Genomic DNA, 12387 nt, shown 5'->3' with positions numbered 1-12387 from the left:
GCTATATCTTTTCTTGGTGCTTACATTAGGTGAGTCAAGGATCTACTGTCTAAGTATTTGGTGTAATGAAGGAAGGGATGTAGTCATTTCAAACATTCTGCTTAAATGATACTCAATAGAAAACCCCCCTTCTTTTCCAACTCTTCCCTGCTAGAAAACTTCCACCTTGTCCAAGACAACTTTTTAGCCTTAGGAAATCATCCGGAGGACAGTTTAAGGTCAGTTCCAGAAGTGATGCCTATCTACTGGACCCTGTCCCTGAGCCAGGCTGAAGGAAGTCTAGGAATACAAAGAGGCTTAGGACACTGTGGGTTTGCTGGGGCTGCCAAGACAAAGTCTCATAGACTGGGCAGCTTAAACAACAGAAATGTATTGTCTCACAGTCTTAGAAACCAGAAGTCCAAGCTCAGAGTGTCAGCAGGTTAGTTCCTTCTGAAGCCTCCCTTCTTGGCAGAAGTGGCTGCCTTCTCCCTGCGTCCTCACGTGGTCATCCCTCTGTGTGTGTCTGTGTCCTCATTTCCTCTTCCTATAAGGACACCAGGCATACTGGAATACAGCCCCATGCATATGACTTCATTTAACCTTAATTACCTCTTCAAAAACCCTATCTCCAAATACAGTCACATTGTCAGGTACTTGGGGTGAGGACTTCAACATGTGAATCTGAGGGGACACAATCAGCCCATTGAGACGCACACCATCCCTGCCCACAGTGAGCTCCCGTGCAGAGGGGAAGGCACACGTGAGCAGCAGCACACGTGCAGAGGGGAAGGCACACATGGAGCACAGAGGCAGCGAGAAGTTGGGGAGGCTGCTGGGAGGAGGTGGCGAGAGAGTTAAGTGCTGAAGGGTGAGCACAGTTCAGGGCAGTCAGAAGTGAGGGCCTGAGCAAGGTCAGGAGAACCTGAATGAGTAGGAGCTTCATAAAGACAGGCAAGTAATGACTGAATGAAGGAACCAGTGAGTGTCAGAGCAGGCAGAACGTGCCCCAGCCCAGAACATCTGGGGATGTTTGTCTTATGACTTCGTCTGTGATAGGAGTCGCTTCCTTAGCAGTTGCCTGCAGTGCAGGGCCGATGGCCCTGTGGAATGGGGAACCAGCCCTCGCTTTGGAGGCAGGCTCCTCCATGCTCCCCCTGAACTTCAGTTGCCCCAAAATGTAGGTCTGATAGTTCCTCTGAGGACTAAACGATATCATGAAGGTGAACACACTTGGGAAAGCCCTGTGCACATGTAACATGAGCTGTGCACATGTAATATGAGCTGAAGGTGAGGCAAGTGATCTGGCTACCAGGAACCCTGGTTAGCTGCCATCTGGATCCGGGAGGGACCCATCCCTGCTCTTTTACTTTCTGTCCAGCTGTAGCTGCACATTCACGGCCACTGCCTAATTTCTGGTTCCTTTTGAGTTTTCAATCCCAACAGAGGACTACGAAGCAATTTTTAACGGGATGAGGGGTCACCTGATCCAATTTGAGCTTTAGCAAAATCTGGTGAGGTCCCCACTGTTAAAGATGAGGAAACAGGGAGGGTATAGAGAGGGGAGTCACAGCAATGGGATGAGGAGGGGTAAATGAGATGATGAAAATGCAGTCCCTATCAGGACAGCATAGGGGCAGAGGGGCCCTCCATGCACAGGGATGCAGCTGTCCCTGCCCCTCCTCTGCCCATCTCCTGTACTTCAGGCCCCAACCATGCTTCACTGACAATTTCACTTCCTCCCACACACTGCAGGCATCTGTGCCTGCAGGCCTTGGCTCCTTGCCCTCTCACCCCGTATCCTTCTCTGTCTGCTCAGAAGCCGCCTCTTCCAGGGGGGTCTCCAAGATCCAGCTGAGATTGATGTGGTGCCTCCTCCACACTGTCCTGGGGAATCCTCCGCCTTTTTAGGTCATGTTATAATTAAGGATTTGCACATCAGAATGCTGCTCTAGGCCCACCACTCAATGAGGAAACCAGGCTGCATAGCTGAAATCCAGTTCAAGAAACAGCCACTTCTCCCGGGGCATGCCTGACTGATTAACACACAGAAGGATGATTGCACTGAATGACTGGCGTGCTCAATACATCCCCAGCCTAACTCCTGAGGGTGGTTTTCCTCTTTGGAAGTCTTGATTCCCCACTTGCTTTGAGCAGCCACATTCCCACCACCATGCATGTCAGGGCCGGACGTTTCCACGTGCGTTTCACATTCCAGGTTCCTGGCATGTCTGCCGTACTCCACACCTTTTATTTTATTGTGTGCTTTTTACTAAACGTACTTTGCTAACTTTTCGGTCTCTCTTTTGTGGACTGAGCCCTACCTTGCCTCCTGGATGTTCTGCATTCTCCAAGCCTGTCCCTGGCTCTGGCCCAGCCTCTGCACTGCTCTCTGCTTCTGGGAGCAAACTGTTCTAGCCAAAATTGAAGGTGCTTCTCTGGCGTCTGAGGCAACATGGCCATGTGATGAACTGATTCCCACAACCTCCTGGTGTGCATGAGGCCCTTGCCTTCTCAGTACTGTCCTTGAGCCAGCCTGGGGCTAGAATACAGGACATGTCCCCTCAGCCAGTGCTGAATGAGCAGGACAGAGTAATGACTAAGAGGCAAATTCTTTTTCTTCCAAACCCACAGCCCTCGCCTTTGTTCTAGGCTACAGGACAGCCCACACTCATTTACAGCACGCCACTTGGGGCTGGCTGTTTTCTATTTGAGCTTCAGAATAAGTCTGCAGGACAGTCAGAGTGGGGTCAATATTCCATTTTGCAGTGGTAGAAGTTGCAGCTCAGAGAATAAAGTGACTTGCCTGAGGACACACAGTTAAAAAGTGGAGGAGTTGGCCAGACATGGTGGCTTACGCCTCTAATTCCAGCACTTTGGGAGGCTGAGGTGGGCAGATCACCTGAGGTAAGGAGGTCAAGACCAGCCTGGCCAACACGGTGAAACACAGTCTCTACTAAAAATACAAAAATCAGCCAGGCGTGGTGGCACACGCCTATAGTTCCAGCTACTTGGGAGGCTGAGGCAGGAGAATTGCTTGAACCCAGGTGCGGAGGTTGCAGTGAGCAGAGATTGCATCAGTGCACTCCAGCCCGGGCAACAGAGCAAGATTTGGTCAAAAAAAAAAAAAAAAAAAGTGGAAGAGTCAGGGGCAGAGCTGTATGCAGGCTTCTGAGTCAAAGTCAGCCATCTCTCCATTCTGTTCCAAGCATTAGGGAGGTATCCTAGGTTAATGGCAGTCACCCTGCTCCAGGCGTTGTTACGAGAGAAAAATAAAAAGATGCTAAGAAAAAAAAAAAAAAAATTCCACCCCCTGGGTGGCAATCCTGGAGAGGACAGATTTCCCTTTTTGGACTGTTTCATTGCTGTAATAACTTAGGAGCAGAGAAAAAAATGTTGCCCCGTTGCCTGTTCAGGCATGATCAAATTGCCACACTTCCTGTCAGGAACTCCCGCCCTCCTTCCAGTGGACTCTGCCTCCTCACTCACGGATATGCCTTGGCAGAGTCTGGGGTCCCTGGACTGAGCCATCAGTTGGGTCACTGAGACCCATGGCAAGGAAACAAAATAGGAATTCCAAGGAACTGGGCCTAGTTCCCCTCACAGATGACACCAGCCACGCCGGGCCTCCAGGGCCAGGGAGGGCACTGCTGGAGTGTGACCACCTGAGGAGTGGGGTGCCAGGTGGAAGGAGAAGAAAGGTAACTACGGACAGCTTTTCTGCATGGCTGGCGGGCTGTGGGGAAGGCAGGCCTGGGTGGCAGCCGTGTGACAGTGCTCAGCCCCAGCCTGGCAGCGTGTAGCTGGGGGATCTGGGGCTTTGAGGCAGGGAGGCCCCAGTTTGAGTTGCACTTCTCCATCTGTGTGACTTTGGCATGCTCTCTCCAAGCCCCAGCTGACTGGGCCAACAGCGTCTCTGGTAGACTGGGTGTGTACATGGAATGAGGCTATGGTGGCAGGCTGCCCTGCCCCGCACTTGCATGGTGGTGTCCCTCTTCTTACCCTCCCCAGGGCATGGCACGGGCAGCAGCACCGTCGGTCAGTGGGCACCCTCTGCCCGTGCAGTGAGTGGGGAGCGGGTGGAGGGCACAGGCGGGCCACACAGGCAGGGGGCTCCGGGGAGCACAGCTGAGGCAGGAGAAGATGGCCCCCACCTGCCCTTCACCAGCCTCTGGCAGGGGCACTTCACACCAGGTGCTCCCAATCTGATGGGGTGCAGACCAGGGAGGAGTTTGTGTCCTCTAAGGTCATCGGGGCTGGGAGCAAAGAAGGCACAGAGCACAGAAACGATGCCCAGCACAGCCCAGGGGCTCAGAAGAAGTGGTATCTGTGCCGAGACTCAGAGGATAGGTTTAAAGAGAAAGAGTGATAGAGAACAGGCGTTTCATCTGAAATGTGATTCTGTTCCATCAGGGATCCCCATTCAGCTCAAGCTCCTCTCATTGCAGAAAAATATTCTGGTACTACATTTCAATTGGCAGCACCCATCCCCAAGGCTTATAAATGTTCCCTCTTGCCCCCGCATGTGATCAGCAGCCGCTACGGAGCACCTCCTCTGCAGCAGGCTCCTCAAGAACATATGCGGCCAGTGCTGCCATTAAGATCCCATTTCACAGGTGGGCAAGCTGAGCCCCAGAAAAGTCAAGTCACTTGCTCAGACTCCTACAGCTGAGGGGACCAGCCCTGGAGGTAAAGCTGATATCACTTGGCTCAAAGCCCCAAAGCTCTATCTCGTGGCTGGTGGCACTAGAGGAGACAAACGAGATGGGCAGAGCAGCTAAGTGGCCATCAAGAGACCCGCATTCCCTTCCAGACGGGATTTGACTGATATGGGTCCCTGAACCATGGATCCATATGTCTTCTTCACTGTTGCACCCCCACAGCTTTGTCAGGGCCTGGCGCCTACAACACACACACACACACACTCACACTCACAAATATGTCAAATGATGGCAAAGAAGGTGCCTTCCGGAGCACCTGGCCCCTGTCCACTTGGCCTATATTCCCTGACCAGCTGAGGACAGCCGTCCCTCCTGCCCTGGCTCATGCCAGCTTGTCAGCCTTTGCCAGGGATCCAGGTGTTTCTGCCCTATGGCCCTGTACTGGTGGTGGCTGTCCTTAGATGGGGCTGCAGGGCAGGACAACACCAAGGCAGGCGCCCTGTTCTCTGTGCCAAACCTTGCATCTCTATGTCTGCAGGTCCTTGTCCCGAGGCTTGGACCAGCCCCTGTAGTTTGACGCCTCAGACTGGAACAGTATGTGCATGTAAGCGTGTGTGCACATCTGTCTGGCTGTCGGCAGTCTCAGGCCCTTGGACAACGCACTCAGGTGACGGGTCAGCAGGGGACAGTGCAGTGGTGACTAGAGGGGCACTGCAGCCAGGCCACCTGGACTTCAGTCCCCATCCTAGACAGCACCAGCCACGCTCCCTGCCCCTCTTTCCTCACCTGTAATACAGGACATAACAGCACTGATCTAAGGACTCAGAGACAATGCGCAGAAAAGTGCTTAGAATCACGCCTGGCTGATAGCCCTTGGAGTCTGGCTTTGCTTTTTTCTGTCTGGGTCGGACTCTCGCCAACTTCGCTGAAAGGATCGTGTGGAGCTGCCCAGAGTAGCTGCTGAAAACTGCGTTTCAGGAATCCTCACGCAACCCGGAAGGAACGCAAGGGCGTGGCCGCTAAACCTGAGGGCGCCCGGCCTGCGCACGCGGACCTGGACTGGAACCCTACCTGCAGGTCCCCAACTTGCGTCTCTTCTCTCTGTCTCTACCCCAGCCAAGGACAAAGACTTCTACCCCGGAAGGCCTCCCCCAGCTGAGGGAACGTTCCAGGTCTTCCCTCGGCCCTGGCTGCGCGCCCGGTGCCGGCTCTGACGTGGTTTCCTCTCCCCTCAGGACTGGTCCTGCTCGCTCCTCGTGGCCTCCCTCGCGGGCGCCTTCGGCTCCTCCTTCCTCTACGGCTACAACCTGTCGGTGGTGAATGCCCCCACCCCGGTGAGTGCGCGCCAAGGCCCGGCAGAGGGCGCTGCGGCCCTGCGGAAACCTTCGGGTGCGCAAGGGCCCTGGGCTCCAGCGCCCCCTCCTGTTGCGCTCGCGGCGCGGGACACCGCGGGGACAGAGATTAGCCCCCACTCGGGGGAGAGGGGAGGCAGAGAAACAGACAATGATGACACGGGGACAGGGGCGGGGGATGACAGTTCTTGCGGCTGGAGGGCGGGTGTCCTGGGAGAACGTTGGGAGACTAGATGAGAGGGGGCTTCGGAAGTCCCGGGGTGGGGTGGGGGGCGATCCTCTGGCCCCTAATGCCGGGGAAAGAAGCAGGAGGGGCCTTATGCATGGAAACTTGGACATTTTCTTGATTTGTTTTGTTGTTGTTGTTGTTATCTATCTATCTATCTATCTATCTATCTATCTATCTATCTATCTATCTGATTTGTTTTGTTGTTGTTGTTGTTATCTATCTATCTATCTATCTATCTATCTATCTATCATCTATCTATCTATCATCTTTGAGATGGAGTCTCACCCTGTCACCAGGCTGGAGTGCAGTGGTGCGATCTCGGCTCACTGCAACCGCCGCCTCCCACGTTCAAGTGATTCTTCTGCCTCAGCCTCCCGAGTAACTGGGGCTACAGGCATGCACCACCACACCCGACTAATTTTTGTATTTGTAGAGGTGGTGTTCCGCCATGTTGGCTAGGCTGGTCTGGAACTCCCAGCCTCAAGCGATCCGCCCACCTTGGCCTCCCAAAGTGCTGGGATTATAGGCTTGACCCACTGTGCCCGGCCTGGTGTTGTTGACTTTAAATTACAACCAGAGGCCACTCAGGTATCTGCTGGATAAGACCCATCTTTGGCTTGTGTTTTACTCTGAAATCAGATCCAGGTGCAATTCTCCCAGGCCCTCTTCACATTGTGCCTCTGGTTTGCAGTTAAAGGTTGGGTACTGCCTACCTAGGCTGTAAGGTTTAGATGCTATCCTGTGGGTGCTGGCTTTGGCTTTGACCTACCACCACCCACAGGCAAGGGCAGGTTGGAGGCTTGAGGGAAGCTTTCCTGCAGGAAGTGATGCCTGACTAAGTTTGGAAGGTGGAGTGATGGATGGGGGGCCAGGATGTAGGACACATCTGGGGAAATGCGGGGAGCTCCAGGTTCTTGGAGCACAGGCCGTTTTGGAGACACGGATATAGGACACATCTGGGGAAATGCGGGGAGCTCCAGGTTCTTGGAGCACAAGCTGTTTTGGGGGCAGACAGGAAGCAGGCTGAGGACAGCCCTGGGTGCCTTCCAGGCTTTTCCTTGCTTGGGAGTCCAGCATCCTTGTGTACAAAACATAGGGGAAGCCTGGGTCAGTGAGTTTCAAAGGTTCCCATGAGCCCTGGAATTTTGCAGAGGTGCCTCACGGATCTAAGCACTATTTGCGCAGGTCAGTTCTATGTTTAAAAAGTCTGTTAATTATTTGACATTGTTCATTTCTGTTGCTAAAAACTGTTTGAAAACCAGGGGGCCTAGATGGCTTCAGTAAGCACTGCCAACAGTCAGTGATCTTTGATTTTGTCATTGTGACGTCATTCCAAGATGGGGATCTGGCTTGTTGATATTTGTCTTTGAAAGAGGGCTAGGAATTTGGACTCTTGCTTCATCTTGAAAGTTCATCAAAACATCCAGGCGAGAGGTGGGGGAGAACCTTTGCACTCATGGCTTGTGGAGCAGAGTTATGTGAAACTTACACCTGGGATAGAATGATATGGGTTCAAGCACTGACTGTGGGAACATGAGGACGGAGCAATCCCATTACTCACTTATTCATTCAGCAAGCATTGTTGACAGTTTATGATGTATCCAACTCTGGGGATCAGGGAAGACAGCCTGGAGGAGGTGGTATTTGAGCTGAGCCATGAGGGATGTGTAGAATTTCCACAGGTGTCAAAGGGAGGTGGGGAGCTGAAGCACACACACAGAGGCCTGGCTGTGCCCACATGGTGGCATATTAGGAAGTTAGTAGCGTGTGATGTGCCAGTACCTAGGGGGAATGCAGAGCTGGGATGAAAGAAGAGGTGGAAAAGCAGGATGGAGTCAAAAGAAGAGAGCCTAAGATCTTAGGCTGAGGAGTAGGATTTTAGTCTTGGGCAGTAGGGAGCCATGGCAGATTCATGGGGGTGGGGGTTTGCAACTCACATTTTTTTAATTAAAATTTATTTTTCTTTAACCATGACACACCCTCAGGAGGTCCTGAGAACACGTGCCTCCTTATTTATTTACTTATTTAGTATGCTCACTGTTTTTTAGAAAAACAACTTTGGTGTCAGTGAGAAGGACAGGAGGGGCCAGAGCTTAGAGGTATTTAATGGGAAAGACCATGGTAAGCCAAACAGAGAGAGTTTAACGTGCCCTCCCTCCATTTCGGGAAAGGAGATTTCTGAAGACCTACACAGCAAGGGTGGCCTTTACCTTTCTTAAGATGAGTGACACATATTATGGCAGCATCAGTAACAGCACAGATGGAAAAAGCCCTCATGAGGTGCCGGCCCTCCTCCATGTACTTTTCATGCGTTAATCAGCTCAGTGCACCCTCATGACAGCCCTGTGAGGTATGGATCATCATTATCCCCATTTTACAGATGAGGAAACTGAGGCACACTGTTCACTGACTTTCCCACAGTCACATAATGAGTGGAGCCAGAGTTTGGCCCTGGGCGGGCTTCTGGTTTCCCAGGCATCAGACACATTTTCAGTCATTTTTAAAACAGATCCTTTCTGTGCCAGGCAGTGTTAGGCCATGGGACTTCTTGTTTGGGATATCGGAGCTCTACCTCTGTGGCCAGTATGCACAGCAAGGTGTTCAGTCTTGAGACATCACAAGGCGCTTTTTAGCCTGGTGTCCTTTGAACCTCGAGACCACGGCTCGTCATGCATACTTTAGAGGAGCCCAGAGCAAGCACCCCGAGGAGGCCTTGAGTCCAGGACTGAGCCATCTGCCCAGATCCACGGCCTGGGAAGTGTCATCCCCAGTTGGGTAGCTACTTCCCAGCATGTGCTCTCTGCCTTTGAAGAGGAGCAGAGACTGTGATGGCCAGCTCATCAACTCTGCCAAAATGTACTGCATGCCAGGCGCATTCCATTCTCAGAAATACAGAGACGTCAGTGTCTTTGGCTGTAACAAAACAGCACAGCCTGGGGTCTTCAGCAAGACATTTATTTTCCCATACATCTCCAACCTGGAAATCCAAAATCAAAGTGCCGGTGGATTCGTTGTCTGGCAAGGACCTTCCTTCTGGCTTGCAGATGGCCTCTTTCTCACTGCCTGTACATGGCAGAGGGAGGAAGAGTGCAAGGGAGCAAGATACTCATCCCACCATGAGGCCGCCCCCATGACCTCTGCTAACCCCAGTAACCTCCCAAAGGCCTCATCTCCAAATACCATCACATCGGGGTTAGGGCTTCAACATGCCCTATCCTTGCAACAAAAATGTCATGCAACATTTTTGGAGGGGACAGAATTCAGGTCAAGGTAGTTAATTACTGATGTTACCTTCATTTCATGAACAAAGAAACAGAAGCTCAGTTTAAGCAACTTGCCCAGGTTCACACAGCCGGGAGGTGGCAGTGTTGGAATTCAAACCCAGGTCTGTCTGAATCCAAGATCCATGCCATGCTCTCTGCCTCTCCTTCCTGCCCCTGACCACTAATGGCAGGCGCCAACAGTCCAGCCATGGGGGGAGTTTGGCATGATCAATGAAGTCAAAGAGGAACAAGGGGAGATGGGAGGAGCCACAGCAAGCCCAGGGCTGCTTACCTGTCCATCTACCAACCAAAAGACAGGGCAAGGTTTCACTGCAACAACCCTAGGGGCTCAAGCATAAGGTGGATGATGCTGCCATCGTGTTACAAGCAGGCACCTGTGATTGTCTGAATCCTGTCCCAACCCCTCCCTCCCTCGGGGTTCTCATAGAGCAATTCTCATAAAGGACCTGATCTAACTGAGAAACCAAAGACAGCTTTATTATTAGCTAGAATCATTCCCCAAACTCTTCCCCTCCCTATGGGGTTTGGGGTCATGTAACCTCTTCCTGCTCTGCCTAAAGGTCCTGATGTTTTATGTTTACTTGTGTTGCTTTGTGAGAAGAGAGGGGTAGCTGTTCAGGCAATCCTTCAGTGCCCTTCCCTGGGTGTTGACCTTGCTGTATCTGGGGTAGAAAGATGAAAACGACACACATCCATGTCCTCAAGGTGCCCCAAGACCAGCAGCAGTGACAGAGGCTCAATAAATAATCACCAGTGAGGCAGGCTGCATGGAGCCACAGGACAGCTGAAGGACTATATTCTACCTGGGGAGGTCAGTGGGGCCTCACTGGGGCTTGAAAGAGAGAGCTCAAGGCTTTCTGGGAATGGTGGAGACCTAAGGGTAGCTGGATGTGGGGTCCAGTGGGGTGGAGAGGTAGAGGCTGGAAAGGGGAGCTGAAGCCAGATCAGAAAGGTTGCAGAGGCCAGAACAGGAGCATGATCCAGCATCACCCAGGCTATGAGCAGGCTGAGGGCCAAGGCTCGCCCTGGGAGGCCCTTCCGAGGTGGAAACTGCCCTGAGTGTGAGCTGAGCAGGCCTGCAGAGAATCCCAGCTCAGAATCCTGCAGAGAATCCCAGGCACCATGTAGGTGCCTCTGTAAAGGGCTGGTGTCGAGCCCCTTGTGAGGTCGCTGCGAAATGAAAGGAGATGTGATGCTGGAGGAGCTCAGCCCAGCGTCCAGCGATCACCTCGAATTCTCTCTTCTCCTTGCAGTGGGCTTAGAAACGGGTGAGTGAGGCAGCCCCAGAACCAGGGAGACCAGGAACAGAGCAGAGCCTCTAAGGAATGGAATCTAACACAGGCTGGAAGGACCCAAGCCTGGCAGGGTTTTAGGGTGTGAGAGCTAGGCTTCACCTGGGGTGCTGGGCTCTCGAGAAGGAGAAAGAAACCCTTGGAACAGAAGAGGTGCAGATATTAGTGCTGCTTTGGAGTGCGGGGAGGGTATCTGCTCACAGAGATGATGAACAAAGGCTGCCACCAGGGGGTGGTGTGTGGATGCTGCCCCATGGGAAGGGGTGCTGGCTTTAGCACTGGCCCAGGCTTGTAAGTCCTCGGCCCAGCCAGCTTCGCCTTTCCAGCTGTTAGATAACTGGGGGCCCAGGTGATCGGGGCACAGACTCCAGGCAGTGGGCATTTACCTTCAGGGCAGGCAGCTTGCACTGTTAGAACAATCCATGCAGTAGCTGCCGTTGGCCCTGCTGCCACCCAGCCTCAACCTTAAAAACGCTCAGTGCTCCTCTCTCCTCAGATATTTGGAAACTTTCTGTAATGCCGAAAATGAAAATCACTCGCCTCTGGGCACCAGCTCTGCACTTGGCCCAGGTTCAGAATTGTGTGCACACTGGATCCTTGTTATAATATTGCAAGGCAGCTATCACTAACTCCCTTTTAAAGGCGAGGAAACTGAGGCTGAGGGAACCCAATACATCCAAGTTTCAGGGATGGGACACTTCCTAAACATTCCCACTGGCTTCTCCTCAACACAGTCACCTGGATGTGCCTCCTGGCCACCCAACTTTCCAAGAATCCCCAGGATCTGACTACTTTTCATGCCTCATTTGGAAGAGAACACCTGCACCTCGTGCATCCACAAGGGTCCTTGGCCAGCTTGGTGGATGGAATGTGAACAGAGGTGCTGATAGGCCACATGAGGCCTGGTTTATGGCAGCATCCCTGGTTATGGCAGCACTGAAGAAAGATCTTCAGTCCTTTCTTCCCCCAGATGGCAGAGAACTATTAAACGCACACTGGACTTTGCATGAACTGGCAAGAGGTTCTTATTGTCCTTAGCTGTTGAAAATCAGGGTTATCTGTGCTGTGCTAGTGCGTTGATCACCAAGATGAACACCACAGTAGCTAGGCTCTATTCATTCTCTACACTAAACCCTAACTGGTTTCTCTGTTTCCACTCTGGTTCCTACAGTTTAGTCTCCACCCAAAGGCCAAAGGGATCCTTGACAAATGAAGCAAGATCATATTGTCCCTCCGCTCAAAACCCACTATGTCTAGAAAGCAAGCCAGACTGTGGTGACTTACACGGTACCTGGGGCCGTGACACATGACACATGACAGATGTGACCACTGTGTCATCATCATTTCCCCCCTCACTCCCTCTTCTCCATTTACGCAAACTTCTCCCCACTTGCTGCCCCTCAAACACACCGCACGCTGGAACCTCAGGGCCTTTGTGCGTGCTTCTCCTGCTGGCTGCAGTGCTCTTCCCTTGATTTTCCTGTGCACTCTCCTTTGATTACTTCTCGCCTCTGCTCAGACGTCCCCTCCTCAGAAATGTCTTCCCTGACCAGCCTATCCAAAATGGCACCCCTCCATCACGCTTTAGCC

At 52.5% G+C, this 12387-nt stretch overlaps 1 protein-coding gene across 19 annotated transcripts in view; it reads left to right on the top strand.

The window, feature by feature from the left end:
- Positions 1-12387, top strand: part of SLC2A9 (solute carrier family 2 member 9) — a 279004-nt gene that overhangs the window by 20861 nt on the left and 245756 nt on the right. For 6 of the 19 annotated variants that reach the window (XM_063809384.1, XM_063809396.1, XM_063809392.1 and 3 more), the window contains one exon: positions 5876-5974. The exons of 2 other annotated variants lie outside the window; for them this stretch is intronic. In XM_063809384.1, the coding sequence (XP_063665454.1) occupies positions 5876-5974 (99 nt within the window). Of the gene's footprint in view, positions 1-3431; positions 3681-5875; positions 5975-12387 lie in introns of those variants that run through there. 11 more of the 19 variants (XM_063809386.1, XM_063809390.1, XM_063809391.1 and 8 more) reach the window with 6 other exon arrangements.

This window comes from Pan troglodytes, chromosome 3 (genome assembly GCF_028858775.2).
Source record: "Pan troglodytes isolate AG18354 chromosome 3, NHGRI_mPanTro3-v2.0_pri, whole genome shotgun sequence".
Taxonomy (NCBI): Eukaryota; Metazoa; Chordata; class Mammalia; order Primates; family Hominidae; genus Pan; species Pan troglodytes.
This window is presented reverse-complemented; position numbering and strand designations above follow the sequence as displayed.